The sequence below is a fragment of the Melanaphis sacchari genome, unplaced genomic scaffold (genome assembly GCF_002803265.2).
Source record: "Melanaphis sacchari strain LSU unplaced genomic scaffold, SCAv2.0 Contig28_pilon_pilon, whole genome shotgun sequence".
In the NCBI taxonomy this organism is placed as follows: domain Eukaryota; kingdom Metazoa; phylum Arthropoda; class Insecta; order Hemiptera; family Aphididae; genus Melanaphis; species Melanaphis sacchari.
The window spans coordinates 2237789-2256366 of record NW_020271162.1 but is presented as its reverse complement, the minus strand read 5'-3'; the positions used below and the strand labels follow the sequence as shown (position 1 = coordinate 2256366).

The 18578-nt window shown below is 23.3% G+C and overlaps 1 protein-coding gene across 1 annotated transcript in view; it reads left to right on the top strand.

Moving 5' to 3' along the window:
• The window catches only part of LOC112595667 (gamma-butyrobetaine dioxygenase-like), a 31767-nt gene extending 15323 nt beyond the window's left edge, over nucleotides 1–16444 (top strand). The window contains exons 4-7 of the mRNA XM_025340951.1: nucleotides 10738–10843; nucleotides 12888–13090; nucleotides 14831–14997; nucleotides 16172–16444. Coding sequence (XP_025196736.1) covers nucleotides 10738–10843; nucleotides 12888–13090; nucleotides 14831–14997; nucleotides 16172–16332 — 637 coding nt within the window. The 3' untranslated portion in view covers nucleotides 16333–16444. The remainder of the gene's footprint in view (nucleotides 1–10737; nucleotides 10844–12887; nucleotides 13091–14830; nucleotides 14998–16171) is intronic.
• Nucleotides 16445–18578: the final 2134 nt, after the last annotated feature.

Here is an 18578-nt window from a genome sequence, read left to right as displayed (position 1 = left end):
ATAAATACTATAAATATAGCCTACCATTACTTTTTACCAGTCTGTTGAATTGATTTTTTTCTGAGTATAATAAATCAAACCTACAAGTATCTTAAAGTTTAACATTTTTAAAACGTTTCTTTATTTATTACCGTATAGCTCACGATAATCACCACGTTGTAAACATTTACAATTGAATTATTATTATATTTTTTATTTGTTTATAAAACGTTTTTTTATTGTACTATTGACAAATACGTTTTGTTCATGTACACACACCGTTAACTATATATCTAAAAGTACACTACCTAAACATAAAATTTTAACGGTAGGTACCTATAACTAGGTATATATTACTATAAAAAATTACTGTAAATCAGCCAACGTTTTAATATTATTAACAGATTTCCTAGATTTTAATCTTTTACATCTAAAGATATATTTATTTTTATTTTTACATTAAATATTTTAATGGGAAAATTATTTAAAATATTTGTTGCATAAACATTTTATTTAACAATAAAAACACAATTTTCTATCGATCTAAAATTACACAAATAAAAATTGTCGAAAAATACGATAAAACGATAAAAGCATTGGAAAACATTTTTTTCTAATTCCAGCTTTGATTGCTTTACCATTCTGAAAATTAATGATTCTAACATTTTGAAATGTACACTACTATACTGAGTATAAAATTATTTAGTACATGAATTATTTTACGGTATTAAAATGTTCAATATTTTTATTTTTATTTTTTATTTTTTGCTATTTTGGCTTTTGATAGATATTTTACAAATCAAGAATTTTACACATTTATAAATAATACTAAATGTATAATTTAACACTAAAACTCTACTTAAAGTTGTTTTATTGAGTTAAATACATTTTTTACTATTATGTACAGTGACTCATTAAATAGCGAGAAACGGTTGACTGTTATGAAGCACAACCAAAAATCAAGAAGCTCTGTTTTAATTCAGACCCTATTGCCCTGATCAGGCGTATGCACCTCAATGTTTTCAAAAATATAGTTTATTATTAATAAAACATGCTAATTTTATTTATTTTAGTATTTAACTGTTGATACTACATTTTCTCTGTAAGCCTACTGTTATTATTTTTCAATACCTTTAGAATGTATAGTTTTGTGCCAAATTATTTAAATAATTTTAAATGTTTTAATTTCTTAAATAAAAACTTCTAGAACTGCTTAAAATTAAACATTTATAATATAAAAATATGATCTTTTTTACGTTCATATTAATATTACTTATGTCAAATCATGTTCTAATGCTGTTTTGAAAAATATTTGTGTTGTATCATATATTTTAGAGTCGGTGATTCCTATAGTACCTATATATATTTGAAAATAAAGTAAAATTTCAAAATATAATTTTTTCAATACATTTTTAACTTCATGGATTTACAAAAAAAAAAAAACTATTGTAATTATATATAAATTAATAGGTTTTAAACTTAAGTGTAGTTTCTTTTTATTATTTTATTTTTCACAACAATAAATGTTGTCAATGTGAATAAAAAACTAATTATAATGAATAATTTATTATAAGTATAAGAAATTTGTTTGAAACAATTTAAAGTTCTAATTTAAGAACTTAAAGCTATATTTTAAAATAAATAGTTGGGTAGGCTGTAGAGGTAATTTTTTCTCTCATTTATATGTATTATTACCAAAAAAAATGTATATATATATATATAAATACCTACATTTAATACACATTTTTAGTTATGTATTGCAGGTACTTTAAAGTAAAAACAAAATATTGCCTTAATAGCATTTTTCTAATTTATTTTTTCTCAAAGATGACAAATATATTCCCACGAGAACTAATATGTGTTTGGGTATTTTTTTTCATAGCTGAACAGTAAAGGTATATTTGTTTTATTAAAAATAAAAGTGAACGAAAAACCACGTAGAGTAGTTCCCAACATGTGTAGAAATCCAAGGAAAAAAAAATAAAACGTACAAAATAACTCAAAGTGTCTGTATTTTGAGCACATAAACTAATTTATTTGTTATTAACGCAGTATTTATATTGAACATTTGGAAATGGTAAGAATCATATCATTCCAAAACACAAAAAAAGTTCTAGACCAACACAAAAATCAATTTTTTTAATTGAACTTACTACATATTGAGATAAAACACAACGTGCACTATGATATCAATATATTATTACGCTACGTAGTTTTTTACCAAAATGATTATTATTGACATACTTGTAAATGATTCAATGTTTATTGGTACATAGAGATGATAACATTTTGAGAGTGCGATCCATATGATCAAAATGTTAGTCTTTTAAGACTTTTTTTATTTTAAGCAATATATAACGTGTTGTATTCATTAATTTCATGATTTTTAATGCTGTGATTATTTATAATGATACCTATTCAAAATTATAAATTGAACAATAATGTTTGGTGTTTGGTATTATTTAAAAGTAAATAATTGGAAGATAATATTTTCTTCGAAACTGAAAAATTATACCTCATACTTACAATTTTATTCATTTCGTAGAATGTACAGATAGTTAATATTCCAACAATATATAACAAAAAATCATAATTAATACGTTAACTGTTCGATATAATTTATTGTCATAAACAATAAAAAAAAATACAACTGTTTATTAATTATTGAAATACTATAACAGAATGTAAATTATAATACAGTTAATATTAAAATAGTTTGAATAGAGTGAATCTAAAATCAAAATAAATAAGCTGAAATAAAAACATAGTAAAATTATAAGATTTCACCTAATACCTATAATATCATTGTAGTAATGTAAAACTCATTGTAAAACATTGGGAATTACTTGATCGCAATAAACAACATTCGCGGAAAACCTGCAGATGATATAATTAGGAAAACATACTTAGATATATTGAATCAATTAAACTTTGAAATAATAGCTAAAGTTTTGCCATAAAATTTTCAGAATACCTCAGTTTTGTATTTAATAAGTTGGTTGAACCACCAACGCATAATGGATATTTTTACAGCTCCAATAATCAAATATTAATACCAAAAAAAAACACCAACATTGTGTAATCAATGACGTTAGATAGATTCATATTTTATTTATAATAACATTTATTAATAACCCAAAAATGCACAGATTAAAATAAACCATTTATTTATCAAAAAATAATGCATTTAATATTATATCATTTTTGTATACATCAATACAAAACATCACTATTACAACCATAACGATGATAAAAGTCAATTTACTATGGCCATACTTATAAATATTGATTTTTATTATCTAGTTTTTAATATGTAAATTTTTTTTCTAATAGAACGATAATCAACAATATTTTTTATTGAATAATTAATAATATGATTTATTAGTGGGTAAATACCATCACTATTTTGTTCCTGTATTTCATGTTTCAATAGCTAATCGGTCGAAATTATTTAGTCTTTTATTTTGATATAATTAAGTAGATTGGAATGTATTCTTCTGGAACACATAATTCGATAAAAATAAAATTCTCGTTAGATTTTCAAACAAAAAATAAACAGCAACCATTTCGAAGAATTTATTTGAGAGCTTGAAGATTTTGAATACCTTTAATACAATGTTCATTGTAAGAAAACAGTTAAATTGATTCAATGGTAATACTTTTTGAAACATGGCCGTTTTTTTTTTACTTTATTATTTTATATATTTTTTTCAATCAATTATTTTACGCTTTAAACCAATCATAAATTTAGTATACTAATATATTGAGACTTTTTTAACATTAGAATATTATACCTACTTAAATATTATTATAATTAAAGCTTTTATTAAAACTATAATAGATATAAGATGATTAATTACATGTATATTATTATTAAATATCTATTTTACAAACAGTAGGACGATTTTGTAAAAATGTGGGTAAAGTTAAAAACTAAAGAATAAAATTAAAATAACAATATTTCTAGTACTACCTATATATTGTCTTCAGACTTATAGTCTAAAAGTATTAACTATTTATTTAATGATGATACATTTCATTATATTTATTACCATGATACCTAAAACGTCAAAGTATGACATAACTATAATGCGTAAAAATTAAATATTTATTAGTAGGAATCTTATTAATATTTTTTTAAGTTTGTTTCTTATATATTTTATCTTGTATCTATGAAAAAAATACATTTCTTAAGTTGAAGGTAAGTAAAATACCATAAGCTATCGTGTATATTTTAAAATAACCTAGCCTTAACATTTAAATTATTTTAAAAATAATTTCTATTTAAAATAAACTATAACGCGCATATATCTTTGAACGAAATAAATACAAACAAAAAGGTACAGATTTGCACAAAATATTATTAGTATTTTGGTAACACACAATATAACATACACTTATAGTAATTTGGAAGTTAGCTATAAATATAATAAAATATATTTTATACAATCTAAATGTACTTTCTGTCATTAATTGTTTAGTAAAATGATTAAATTTATTAAGTAAAATGATAAAAATTTGATATAACTATAACTTGGTTCTTAAAATACAAATTTAATTTAATAAATCGAGGAATCACAATTTGTTAGATATCATGATGCCAGTGTCATTTAATTTTTAATGCCCTCTAAATATCTTTTATACTTAAAAACTTACAAAAATTTAAAATTGAATAATTTAAAGCTAAATGCAATTTAATTGATTAAATGACAAATCCAAAAACAATAGTTAAATTTTCAAATGAATTATAAATCAAAATTGCATTGATGTAGACGATATAATGCGATTATAACTTGCAAAGTAATATAATAATGTTTCATACGTATATCTTAGTCCATAAATTTCCAGTAGAATGATCCAAACAAACAAATATGTCATGTTTTGGTTTATTCGTTTGTTTTAAATTTCGTAGTACTTATATGTTACAGACCAATAAATTAATTTGCAATGCATCATAGTAATTATAGTAGTAGCAGTAGAAGATAGCTATACATTCATCGCAGTAAGCAATAAAAAGGAGAAATAACCTCAGACGCAGTCGAGCGAAAAACAGATTCATTATACGCATATGAATTGTTTAAACATATTTAATTAAATAAAGAAGTGCAAAATTCAAAATGAATAACGAATAATGAAAAATGTCACTGAGGTAGAAGCATATATTTTAATAATAAAAACGTATTCCACTTTAAATCTAGTCACCTTAAATCGATTATATCGAATTACAGTAGTGTGCATATCTACAGTATATACTTCGTTGTTTGTTAATTCCAAACGAGCTGAAATGCTTGGTGTTTTTTTTTTTACTTACTGATAACTTATATAATATACATATTATACATACCTAAGGTATTCGTTGTTCTGAGAATATAAGATGTAGGTCAATTAAATGATAACGGGTACATAAACTATAATAATGTTTATGAGTAATATATGAATAATATACATTGTGCATAACTCATGAAGTATGAACATTTAAATTATAATATAAGTACTTATTTAATTATTTGTATTTATTATGTCATCTATATAAGTTTCATTGGTGAACATAAATAAATTATATTTTAAAGATTTTTTCAAAGGTAACAAAAATATATTTAAATGAACAAAATTCACAAACTATGATGATATTTCAGCAAACATTTGATAATCGATTTCGGCATCGTTTGACTGTTATTTGATTTCCAGTCTAGTTGTTTAAAAAGTAATGCGTTAGATTCTAGGTTTTATGGAATAAAATGTCAATCTAATAAACGCAAAACTTAAGTTTGAAAACAAATTGATAAATTCGAAAACTCTGCAGGTGCCGTAAATTATGATAATAGTCAAGATGGTATAATAAATTAAATAATGAAATGGAGTTAGCAACAATAAAGAAGTATGCAATTTTATTTTATTATTGTGAAATTAGTCAAGCCGATATTTGTAGTATTGAAACTTTCAAGTTTTTACGATCAATAATTTTTAAATAATAACAAAACAGAGTTTTAATATTCAATGTCATCAAAATTTAAATTTGAATTTTTAATAAAACATTAATAAGGATTTTTCCCAAACTTTTTTTTAAATGTCCAGAAAAAAAAATCATGGAAAAATCTTATATAATATTTTAATGTTTTTTTACTGACAAATAAAATTTGTATAGCTTATAAATCCAAAAAATAAAAACTGAAAAAAAATTAAGTTATTTACAAATAGAACAAAAACAAAACAAAATATTTTATAAATTATAATTTTTTATCTATTTCATACTAATATGAATATTTTCGTCACAAAATTTATCTACATAGTTATATAGTTGTTCGTTTTTAAATTACAACAAATAAAAAACAAAAATTTTATAATTTATAATTAATATTGTAAAATTACTTAGTGGATTAGGTAACATAATTAATTTAATAAAAAAAAAAAATTGGTTTTCTTTTTAATTTTTATTTTTCCCTTGGTTTTTTTCTATTTGCTTATTGTTTTTGAAAATGCATAGAAATCTTTACTTTTAAACTCTCTTTCTATCAAAAACAAAATGATAAATTACCCACTAAAATTATTTTAATACCAGAAATCTTTTTTAAATCTAAGATCGAAGTATATAATCGTAAACAAATATAAAAGTATCAGGTATATTACAGTTCATTATGGATGATAGCAGCTTAAATAATATACAATAATAATTATTATGTATGAAGTAAGTCCCAATAAAACATGTAAAAAAGAAGAAAAATTGACTCCCGAGTTATCTTAAATACACATTAAATCCCGTAAAATTTAAATATAATATTTGTTGATTCCATTTAGTAATAAAAAATTCTAAAAGTATAATTAATTTTGAAGTGGTGTCACTGGACGCCTACTTCTATCAAGTCTACATGTATTTTATTTTATTTTTAAGCCCTTCATAATTTTTTTATTGTAATGATGTATACATATTGTAAATATTCTTTTAATAAAAAAAAAAAGTATAATTAAAATTTTTTTTTAAGAATTAACAATTTATACAAATAAATACAGTAAAATAATGTGTTAAATACAGCATTAGGCGGTGAAAATATAAAACATTTATATAAAGTTTCACATTAGAAACGCTTGAATATGAATGATAATTTTAAGAAGAAATAATAATAAACATGTTAAATATGATATGCATTGAGAAAGTCTCTAGACCATTTGTGTTTCACGCGTCTGGTTGAATTACCTAGAAATGCAATGGAATTAAGTTAAGCGATGAAAGTTTTCGAATGGTATTCCATTTTGGAGTATTGACGTAAACAATATGCAGTAGCTGCATGCAGCTTTTGTAAGGATATGAAGGTCATCATGCATGGTTCAAACTTATGTGATAAACTTTGTATATGATGTTAAAATCTTGTTATTTGTCTTGAATATAATAAATGTATTCATTGTTTAATTTTTATAAGATATCTTATATTTTAATTGTTAGCGACGAATTTCATGAAAACGATAATAAAGTACCACAGGTATTATATATACAGTTGATATTCGTATTTTTCATTTATCAAGTGCACACTCAATTAGTATATTATTATTATTATTAACATCAACCCATTCTGGTATAGAACTCAATTAATATAACACATCATTAAATTAAAAAATACGTTCTAATATTCACTAATATGATATTGTACGGTGACATAAATTTAAAATAAATAAATACATACAACGGAATATAATTAATAAAAGATTAATATTGGTTTAAATACTTGCAGGAGTCTGGTTTAAATTTAAAAACCTGCGATTAGTATGTTTGCATTACAAAATAGGGATCATATTGATCGTTTTCAAAGAGTTTAATATGGGCAATTGTGTGCCTTTTTAAGTGAGTGCATTAGAGCATGTCGTATATTATACGTGTATGACCGTAGTAAGCGATCATTAATGTAAAATAGTATATATATATATGAGTGTGTGTGTATGGTAATAGTGTAAAAACCTAGCACTCACCCACGGACACACACATACATGTCAACTACACGTGTATTTTGTTTTTTTGCGTAAAATATCAATTTTTTTTTTTATATTATATTAATTAGCCCACTTATGCAGTACAATATTTTTTTATCATTATTTCCTTATGAAATGTACTTTATATTTTTAGTTGATTTTTTTACTACAAAATAATAAACGTTTTAAAGTTCTGAACATTCGAGATTTAAAAATCTAATTTTTCAAGTTTTTCAAGTTGAATTTCAAAAAATAGAAAATGAAAAAATCGTTTTATGGTTTAGGTAGAATCTCCAAAAATAAAGGTATAACCGGAAAAACATTGGTAAATAAGTATTTTTATAATTATTATAACAAAATAAAACATTTTTAGTTTGTTTATTGAAATCTCAATCGGATAACATACAGTTAAACAACGCACGATTATTTAAGCTCTTGGTTTCTAAATCATGTTATTTATCAACTCATCAAAGTCGCGTACACTAGACACAACGCAGACAGTAAGGTGTTGAGTGGCGTCTGCTGCAAATAAATCGTCGGATCCGGAACGTAGGTAAATAGCGTGTATTAATTATGGTGTGCGCGTGTCGGTTATTGTTATTGCGAAACAATTGACATATTTATACCGTTGTTTTCAAAGAGCTAGTAAAGGATGCATCACATCGCGACGGTAAATAACAAGACCGCGGTGTACACAATACGCTTTAAATGGACGCCACGAGTGAAAAGTTTCTACTTTGATACTGCGGCAATCCAATCACGCATTCACGCGTATATACTATTATAAATTATAATACGCACTGTATGCCAATTAATAACTATGATACAACCAATATTACGGAAAATACACCTATAACATCGTGTATAAGATTATTTGTAAAATACGTATTATTTTATGTACACAAACCGAGTCGTATAGGTACCTACATACCGGGAAATCGTAAACGTTGGTTGGGTAGGTGGGTGACACTGTACATTAGAGTGCCCATTATTTATATATAAACGATTTTTTTTTCATCAAAATTTGATAAGTCCATCTGAGAGTTTTTTTCTATGGGTCTAAAAATAAGATCTACAAAATTTGAGCTTTATATAACATGATAAACAGGGCGCTCTCAAAGCTCAAAGTTTTAAGAAAATGTCAACATTTGTAGTTTTTTATCACGAGAGTTTTGATTTTTTTGAAAATACATCGAAAACTTTTTTATAGAACTTATTATTATTTACTAAATAAAATATTTTTATAAATTTTTCACACAGTCAATATTTTCTTGTAGAAACTAAAAAACCCGGATGAAAGTAACTTTTTGTGAAAAATCCCTATTTTTATGGCTTTTGCAATTATCTCTTTAAATATTAAAGGTACAACAAAATCGTAAATAATTACTAAAGTTTATATTATTTATATTTACTAAAAAATATGTAACTATAGTCTATAAAATGTTTCGTTTAGATAACTCTTTTTGGATAAATTGAATAAACATATAAAAATAATTAATTATACTGTAAAAAAAAAAAATTTAATAATATGAAAAAGAAGTATACTAATAGTCTTATTACAGAAGAAAAGTTCATTTTTAAGAACAAAAAAAAATTGATATAAATATTTTTGGCTTTGTATTTAAATATTCAAAAAGTGTTTAAAGCTTTTTTATTGTTTCAATATATTTAAATCTATAGTTCTTGACCGTTTGAAAAAAAAAAACAAAAACTTGGTTAATTTTGAAGTACAGTATTATATTTTTGAAAAATTTAAATATTACTCACTTGTAATAAAAATTGTTTTTGAGTTTCGTCTGTCGTAATACTATTGTTAAAATCATCTACAAGTTTTACTCCTCTTTCAGCTGAATCTTTAACAACATTTAGTTGTTCAATGATAGTTTTTCCTTTCTGATAAGCACTCGAGTTCAACCATTCTATCGGATGAATATGTAAAAAGTTTTCAATTTTAAAATGCTGAAATATATTTGTCGATTTTTGACTTAATAGTGACATTAAAATTTATTTATCTGATTTGCTTAAAAATGTTGCTATTTCACAAATTTTTAAGTTCAATTTTTTTGCATGAATTTCAAACTCATCGATATTAATTTTCTCATTCGTATTCTTTGCCATCATTACTTATATGTGTTAACATTTATACTTTCATCGAATAAAGCAAATGCAGCACACTCTTTGGATAAATATAGTAAGAATAGTTAGTAAATGTATTAATGGCTACCTCTGATATATTTTTGTTTATTTCATCATATTTTTTAACTCTCTTACAAACTTTATGACTTTTAATGGGGCAGATGTAACTTCAACAGCATAAATCAAATATATAATATAACATTTTACAATGAATGACATAATTTTAAATAATGACAGTGTACATATTATAAGGTATTATAATATATTTTTAATGTAACTTAGATATGATTGAGTCATTCTACTGCGAACTAGCGAACTAAACGCAGTATAACCGTAATAATAATACGAATAATATGTTAAATATTATACGATACCTACGTTATTCCGTGTTTCGTATACAAACGTATATTTGAAAAACGGTGACATCGCGTTATTGGACGATAACTATGAAGTGTAGTTAATAAGAATGCATAAATTACAGAAATGTCATGATACTACTAAGTATAGCTATATATACGTCAGAATAAACATTATTGGCGAACAGTGTGCGCGCACGTCGTGATGAAATTCTATTAAGTTTCTATACAATTTAAGGAGAAAAAAATAAATAAACGAATTCTAAGAAAACTAATACATTGTTTTGGATTTCTGTGCTTTTTCCAGGGAAACGTTTAAAGTTGAAGTGAACTCTGATGCGACTAATTTAGCGTATAGATCGACATACTTACAACTACATACGGACTTGCCATATTATGAATACACACCCGGGGTAATTTTTATTTGATTATTTATATAATATTTTTTTTTTTAAAATACTAAATAAAAATTCAATGTACAATTTCAATATATATATATATATATATATATATATATATATATACTCGTATATTTATGTCCTATAAAATTATACGAATAAAACTCAATTTTCTAAAATTGATCAATATTGAAAATCTATTAAATTAATAATGCTTTTGGTTAATGCTTTTAATTTAATGGTGTATAATAAATATTTGTATATAAAAAAAATAATATTAAATATTGTGCTTTAGTCATATTAACATGCAACTTAGAGTTTGAAATTTAACTATGAACTATACCTATAACAACTATAATCCTAATTAAGAGCTACAGATTGTAACTAGAAAAAATAACAGCATGAACAAAAATCTGAAACATTATTCGATCTACTCAAAATCTAAAATTACCAATTTAAAGTTAACTTCAACTTAATCTTGAAGAATAATAATTAATGACAACTAAAAAATAATAAAAATATAAAAACATAAAAACACACATATCGTAAAAATGCGGTTATAAAAAAAATTCAAAGAAGATATTAACAATAACTTACTATTTTATGTGTTTATTTCGCTTAAAATTAATAAAACCAAACAAATTTATTTTTTATTTTTTCAACATACTGTTTTAGTTTCATATACATTTGTAATAAAAACAACAATTTATTATTTCTTTTTTTTTTGTAATATTTTATAACACGAACGAAATTGAATACAGAATAGCATATTAAATGTTTGTTTTTGAGTTTTTGAAGATGAAGTTATTAATTAGTAATAATAAAAATATAATAAATAGTACAAATTTGGTTTCAATATATTAAAATAATTAAAATATTATACTTTTAACTTCGTATATTTATTTCAAAACTCAAAATATTTTGAAAATAATATTGCCATATTTTATGAAATGAGTAAGTGATACTAGAAATAAATTATTATTTGTTTTTAAACAAGTTTTTATATTTTATAAAAAACCATGCTCATATACTTTTTATTTAAAGCTATAACTACAAAATTTGAATATTCTATAGTTTTTACTAAAAAATAATTTGCAAATTTTCATGATTTTAACGACTTTTGCTAAAATTTGATCTTCAAACATTTATAAGAAAACACACTTATTTATTTTTAATATTTTTAAATATCTAACTAAAATAGTTTTAATAATAATTTATAAAAACTTAACCATATATAAAATTTATAAACTTTTTGACCAAACGAAATCATTTTTATCAATTTATTAAAAAAAAAACCTACCTATAAATAGCTAAAAATTATTTTTATATTTTTGACTTTCATTGATAATTTAATTAACAGAGGTGTCTTTTAAGTTTCTATGATTGATACTCTTCAAATTACATTTAAAAAAACTAAAATCGTAATTTTACGCATGAATATCAAAGTAAGTCAAAATTTAAACTTCAGACGCTCGTAAAATGTATTTGTGGATTTGTGCGATTACACTCAATTTTTTTTAATAATTCCAGAAACAAAACTTTTATAAAAACTTCTATTAAATTTTTAAACCTTAAATATTAATATTAAAAATGTTCAGCGGAAACCAACTTATACATGTAGATATGAATTTGTACTAAAAATTGTTCTTTAGTGAAAGTAAATGATCATTAATTGTAGTATAGGGGAATTTAGTTTCTTTAATCTGTGCCGTTCCGAATTGTGACTTTCGCATACCTACTCATATACTTCTCGAATATCATAAATTTATCTATTTTGGGTTTTTCCAAGATATAACTTTTTATTAATATATTATGTTTTTGAAATATTATCGTTCCTACATGATTGCCGTTTCAAATTTCACTTTTTCGAACACTGACATTCTATGCTCTACCTAACACAAGCATCTCGTTAAAGTATATTAAACGTACAAGATCTTCTTAAAATGTAACACAATATTATAAAAAATATAAATAAACTAATAAAACGATATTACTCGTCATGGTTTTCAAAAAAATTAGAATTTATGACTATTAATAGATCGTTGTGTTGTGATTGAAGGTGATTTTGCTGCACTGCATCGTTCAACCAGAATCCAGTGGCGGTGAATCCGAAGTGGCTGACGGATTAACGGTGTGCGACCGTCTGAAAGAAATGGACGTGAACTCCTATGAGACGCTGTCCACGGTGCCGGTGAATTGGATTGACCGCGGCCACGACGGTGGCTACAGCTTTCATAACATTAACGTCGCGCCCGTAATTTGGTTAGTACCGCGTCGAAACGGTTAAAACTATGGTCGTTATCGCTTCCACCGTAGACTTTAGTAAAATAATATTATATTATATTATATCACATGAAACTTATGGAATTTAATATTGATTTAAGTTATGATGATATATGATTCATATAAAATTATCGCGTGGTTCTACCGAGTTTGTTAGCATCAATAACTTTTTTCCTAGTCATTGTTTTGAAATTTAATGTTGATGTGATAGTTACATATTAACATTCAATGTTATAAATAAATTTTGAATTTATAATAACATTATATATATAGCTGATAATTTTATATAATTTAATTAAATACATATTTTATTTATAATATTATATTCTGAGCTATGAAGGCATTAATTTTAAAATTAATTGTGTGATTTTTTTTTTTTTTTTTTTTTTTTTCGTACCTCTCGTTGACTTAAGAATTGGATAATAAACACTAAAAATGCTTCAATCTTCAACTTAAACTGCAATATGGTTTTCGAACTTTTTTTGTTCACGACACTTGAAAATGTTTTATAAAAATTCTAGGACACCCTACAATGCATGAATGAATAATTTATATTTTTAAGAATTTTGAAGCATATCTAAGATCAAGTCACCGAATACTTATGTTAAAAATCACTGACTTAGAAAAGTAGTGTATGGTTATAAAATTGGATTTTTTCTAAGAAATCAAAAGTAAAAAATGTTAAATTCATTTCAAAATAATCAAGGAAAACATATTTTTTATTAAAAACAATTTTAATAGGATTAATTTTGTTATTTTGTTATAAATAAAAAATAAATCACCGTATAGACTTAGAATTTAAAAAAAAATATTCATATTAACATATTAGTAGTGCCTAGACATAATAACAATTATCAAATATTTCAGTACATTGTATATAAATTGTTTATAAGCATTTGAATGTATATTAGTAAATCAAAAATATTTAAATACATATCATGCACAATTTATTATACACATTTAAAGTTACACAAATAAAATTTGATACTTAAATTAATTTTAGTTTTTTCTTTGAAATTTAAAAATATTATTTGTATGGTCTTGAAACTTTTAAAAATTATGTGTATTTTAATGTATTATAATTTATTAGGCACGGTGAAATTGTTTAGAAATATTTAGATTTATAATAATTTATTTATACACAAATATATTCTCAACGTTCTACAGTATGTTGACGTATCATTTTGTTTATGATTGAAGTTAAATTTTATAAATCCATTACAATGACCTACTCAAGAAAGAAATTCACTTAAAACGTACAATTACACTGTGGAGTCATTTCCCAGTTTATATTAATAACTATTTATATAGCCAACTTGTAAGCTTATATTTTTTCTCATTAAACAGTATACGTCACTGCGTTTCAATGATCTTAATTTTAAAAATTATACTTAACCGTCTTTTTTTCTGTTCTCAATTACATAACAAAATTATTCAGTGTGATAGAATGTATACTTGATGTTTAATCAAAACAAATATACACATCCCGTAACTAACATTACTTAAACAATACTCCTTAAATTTATTAACAGCGTTCAGCACTTTTAATAATAATAATTGAAACACACATACTAACTCCATGATGTACATTACATAATTTAATATTTATTGTAAATAACTGTATATGTTTATTATTTAGGTACCTATTTTGAGTGTTCTGAATATTTTGGTTACAATAGATATTAATTAATCATTTATTTTATGTTTACTTTTATATAGCGAAGACAATTATAAGAATATCAAGAGAATTCATTTTAGTGATCATCACAGAGATTCAAAATTTCCTGTATCAATAGATAAAGTACATATTTGGTATGAAGCATTCGAAAAATTCGTAAAGATTGCGTACAACGAAAAAATCATCTGCACTTTTAAAATGAAACCTGGTATATAACTTTAATAATATCTGTGTGTTTTATTTAACCAACGCATAATATTGACATATTGTCACAATTTGTGTGAAATATCACAAATATTAAAATATGTTTATAAAATTGAAAGGCTTTCTGCAAAAACCAGACATTTTAAAAATGTTCAAGGTTATCAAAAAAATGCATGGTTTGAAATTGTTTTTGAAAATTATACTTTTTTAAAACTCTGAATTATATGAAAAATACTAAAACTGTATCTGTACTGTTGATTCATCTATACTCGATGTACATTTTATAAAAATTTAATGAACTTAACCTGATAAGGACTTACTCATATATCTTATCACATAATTAAAGTTGTTTTACTATAATATTTTAAATAAAACAATATATACTTAGTGATTTTACTTACATTTACTTATTATGTTAAAGTTTGACTAATATTAGCAGCAAAAATAAAAAAAATTTAATTATACAAAACGAACTAATATGGTTGATGCACTCACTTCTAGGGAGTTTTTCTATTTATTTTATTCCATGAAAAAGTGCATTTTTGACTTACCTGGTTTTTGCAACAAGCTTTCAATAATCCTTGTTTGATTGTTAAGATATTTGTTGTTTTGATATTTAACTGACTTTTACTTCATTAATGACGTAAATAAAAAATGTACAATATCTATTTATACTATACAGAATGCAACTCTTAAATTTAAACAATGACAACACATAGTTTTTAATAATAATTATATTTGTATTAAGAACTATGATAACTTAAATTTTTATTTTTTTGAAAGAAAGAATACATTTTAAGTTGCATACTCTGAAATAGAATAATTTTCTGAGAATTATATTCAACTTAAACTATATTTAAAGTTTAGTGGATAAAAATTTTATGAGGTACCTCTATATACTTCCCTTCGATCATTAAAAGTTTAAATATATACTAAGTTATAACTAATTGACTGCTTGTTTGAACTTATATTTTTATTCATGAAAGTTCTCAGAAAAATATTTTATAGGATGAGATAAAAATATGCAAGCTGTCATTTAATCAATAAAATTTAAAAATTAAAACAATAATAAAAAAAGTATATATTTAATGTTGATTATATTTAAAAAATGTTTAACTTTAAAATGATTACCTTTCTTACATTTATTATATATTTAAAACGTTTTAATTTATTTCAAGGGGACATTTTAACTTTTGACAACCATCGAATATTACACGGAAGAAAAGGATATCAAGGCTCTAGATTATTAATTGGTGGTTATTTGGACTGGGATTTAGTTAAATCAAGAACTAGAGTTCTCCAATCTCAACTATCAAACAAAAATAAAAATTATTTATGAATATTATAATATACAAACCCAATAGTTATATAATTTAGTAATTATGAACCATTAACTATGTTAAATAAGTTCAATTAAATATGGTATAAATTATATGTAGTTATAAATACTCATTTTATAAATTTGCATTTTTTTTTTTTTCATTAGTTAAATATATTTTAATAAACATACATTATACATGTACAATTATTGAAAGTTATTATAATAATATGAATATATAAATTTATTAGGTACTGGTGGTATTGAAAATTATCTAATCATACTAGTTTTTGTACAATAATTAATTCTCTATTATTATTCAAGACATTTTTTGTATTAAAAATAATAATGTTTTATGCATTTAAAAAAATATGATATTAAAAATAATGTCTCTTGACTATGTGTATTATAATAACATGTATTCTTATATTCAATATAATACTATAATAAAACCAGATTTTACGAGTGTATGAAATATAAAGGACGTTTAGACGTCCTGTTTTATACGGAAAAGTTCCGTATTTTAAAAGTCGGTTACCGAGTCCCGAAAAATTCTTTCGTTTCACTAATTGTTTCGGTTTTTAAAATATGACTAATTTTTATACTAAAAAAAAAAAACCATTAAGAAAATGTCAACTGAAACATTATACATCAAGAATTAACATAATAATATGATAAACCAATGAAAAAAGGTTGAACACGACTCTTCAAACTTATTTTAAAAAGTTTAATATTGGCAATGTATAGAGATTGTTGCTTACGAACAATGTTGCACAAATTTTTTATATTTTTCGCATAGTAAATAATACTTATCATACCACTTAACTTCCACACACAATATATGACATACCAATAAAATAATATTGCAAGCATAAGAATATGTCAGTTATATCAATAAATTCTTCGAGATTCAGAGTCTTGAAGAGTGTTTTTAATTTATTTTTTCTAACCCTTATAAGTTGCTATAAGATAATTCATACGTGAATTTAATCTCCACTATCAAATATTAAGTATTTTTTTCTTTGTTTAAATAGTTTCTATTAGTAACAGATTATATTTACTTGGTTATATTTTTGGTGATTATTATTGTTATTACTCTAATGTACATACCATTTCATAAACATTTTATAATTTAAATAGTTAAATGATCAAAATAATAATACACCTATGAATTTAATAAACGTTATAACAGACCTTAATGACTGAAATGAAATTTATTTTATTTTTTTTTTTTGAACAAAATAATGGGATTTTGTTAGAATACCTCCTTTATTGTATTTGTTTTCTTTCAATTACTATAACATATATATGTTTATTTTTTTCTATCATTCTGTTTTTGTGTATATATACTTTTTTCTTAATATGCTTTGATATGGATTGTAAATATTCAGTTAAAAAATAAAAAGGCAAACTGATTTTTAACTAAGTTAATTTACTTTTTTGTCTATTTAATACTTAACATAAAAAAACATTGTTTAAAAAAGTATCTTTTTATTATCTGAGCTTATATTTTTCAAAATAAACTTAAATTAACGAATTAAAATGAAATAGTTAACTAGCTCAGCCTTTCATTTTCTGATTTTCATTGTATTAAACTTTGTAAAAAAAAAAACTGTCTATTTACAGACTTCTTAATATATACAAATATTATATTATTATACTATTACTTCTTCGTTATGAAGTCGGATTTAAGAATTTTTAATATAGGTTCAAACGCAAAAAACATAAAATTGACTGACTTTTGGCTAGGCTCGTGTATGATGCTTATAAATAATGATGTATAGTAAGAAAATGAATACATATTTTTTGTCATGAAACGACGTTATACGTGACTAAATATATTCATCAGACCTCACATTTACAGAACACAAATAACATATTAATATAGCATATTATAATATATGACGACAGAGGCGTGTCTGGGGAGGTGTTCACCCCTCCACCCAACCACGAAATTTCAACTAATTTAGTAAAAAAGTATTACTTAATATTTGTATACAATTAAATTTAAATTTTATATTAAAAACATTTACTAGAGACCAGAATTATTTATATAATTCATTATCGATCTATCTAATACTATAGAATAGATAAGATTGATCGTCGACAATGGTCCGTGAAATCGGAAATGTTTATTTAATGCAGTAGAGTTTTTATTAAAAGGTAATGAAAGATTTTTCCCAAATATAAGAAAATTATTAGAAATATTAGCAACTTTACCCGTATCTGCGGCAACTACAGAAAGGACATTTTCTACTTTACAGCGT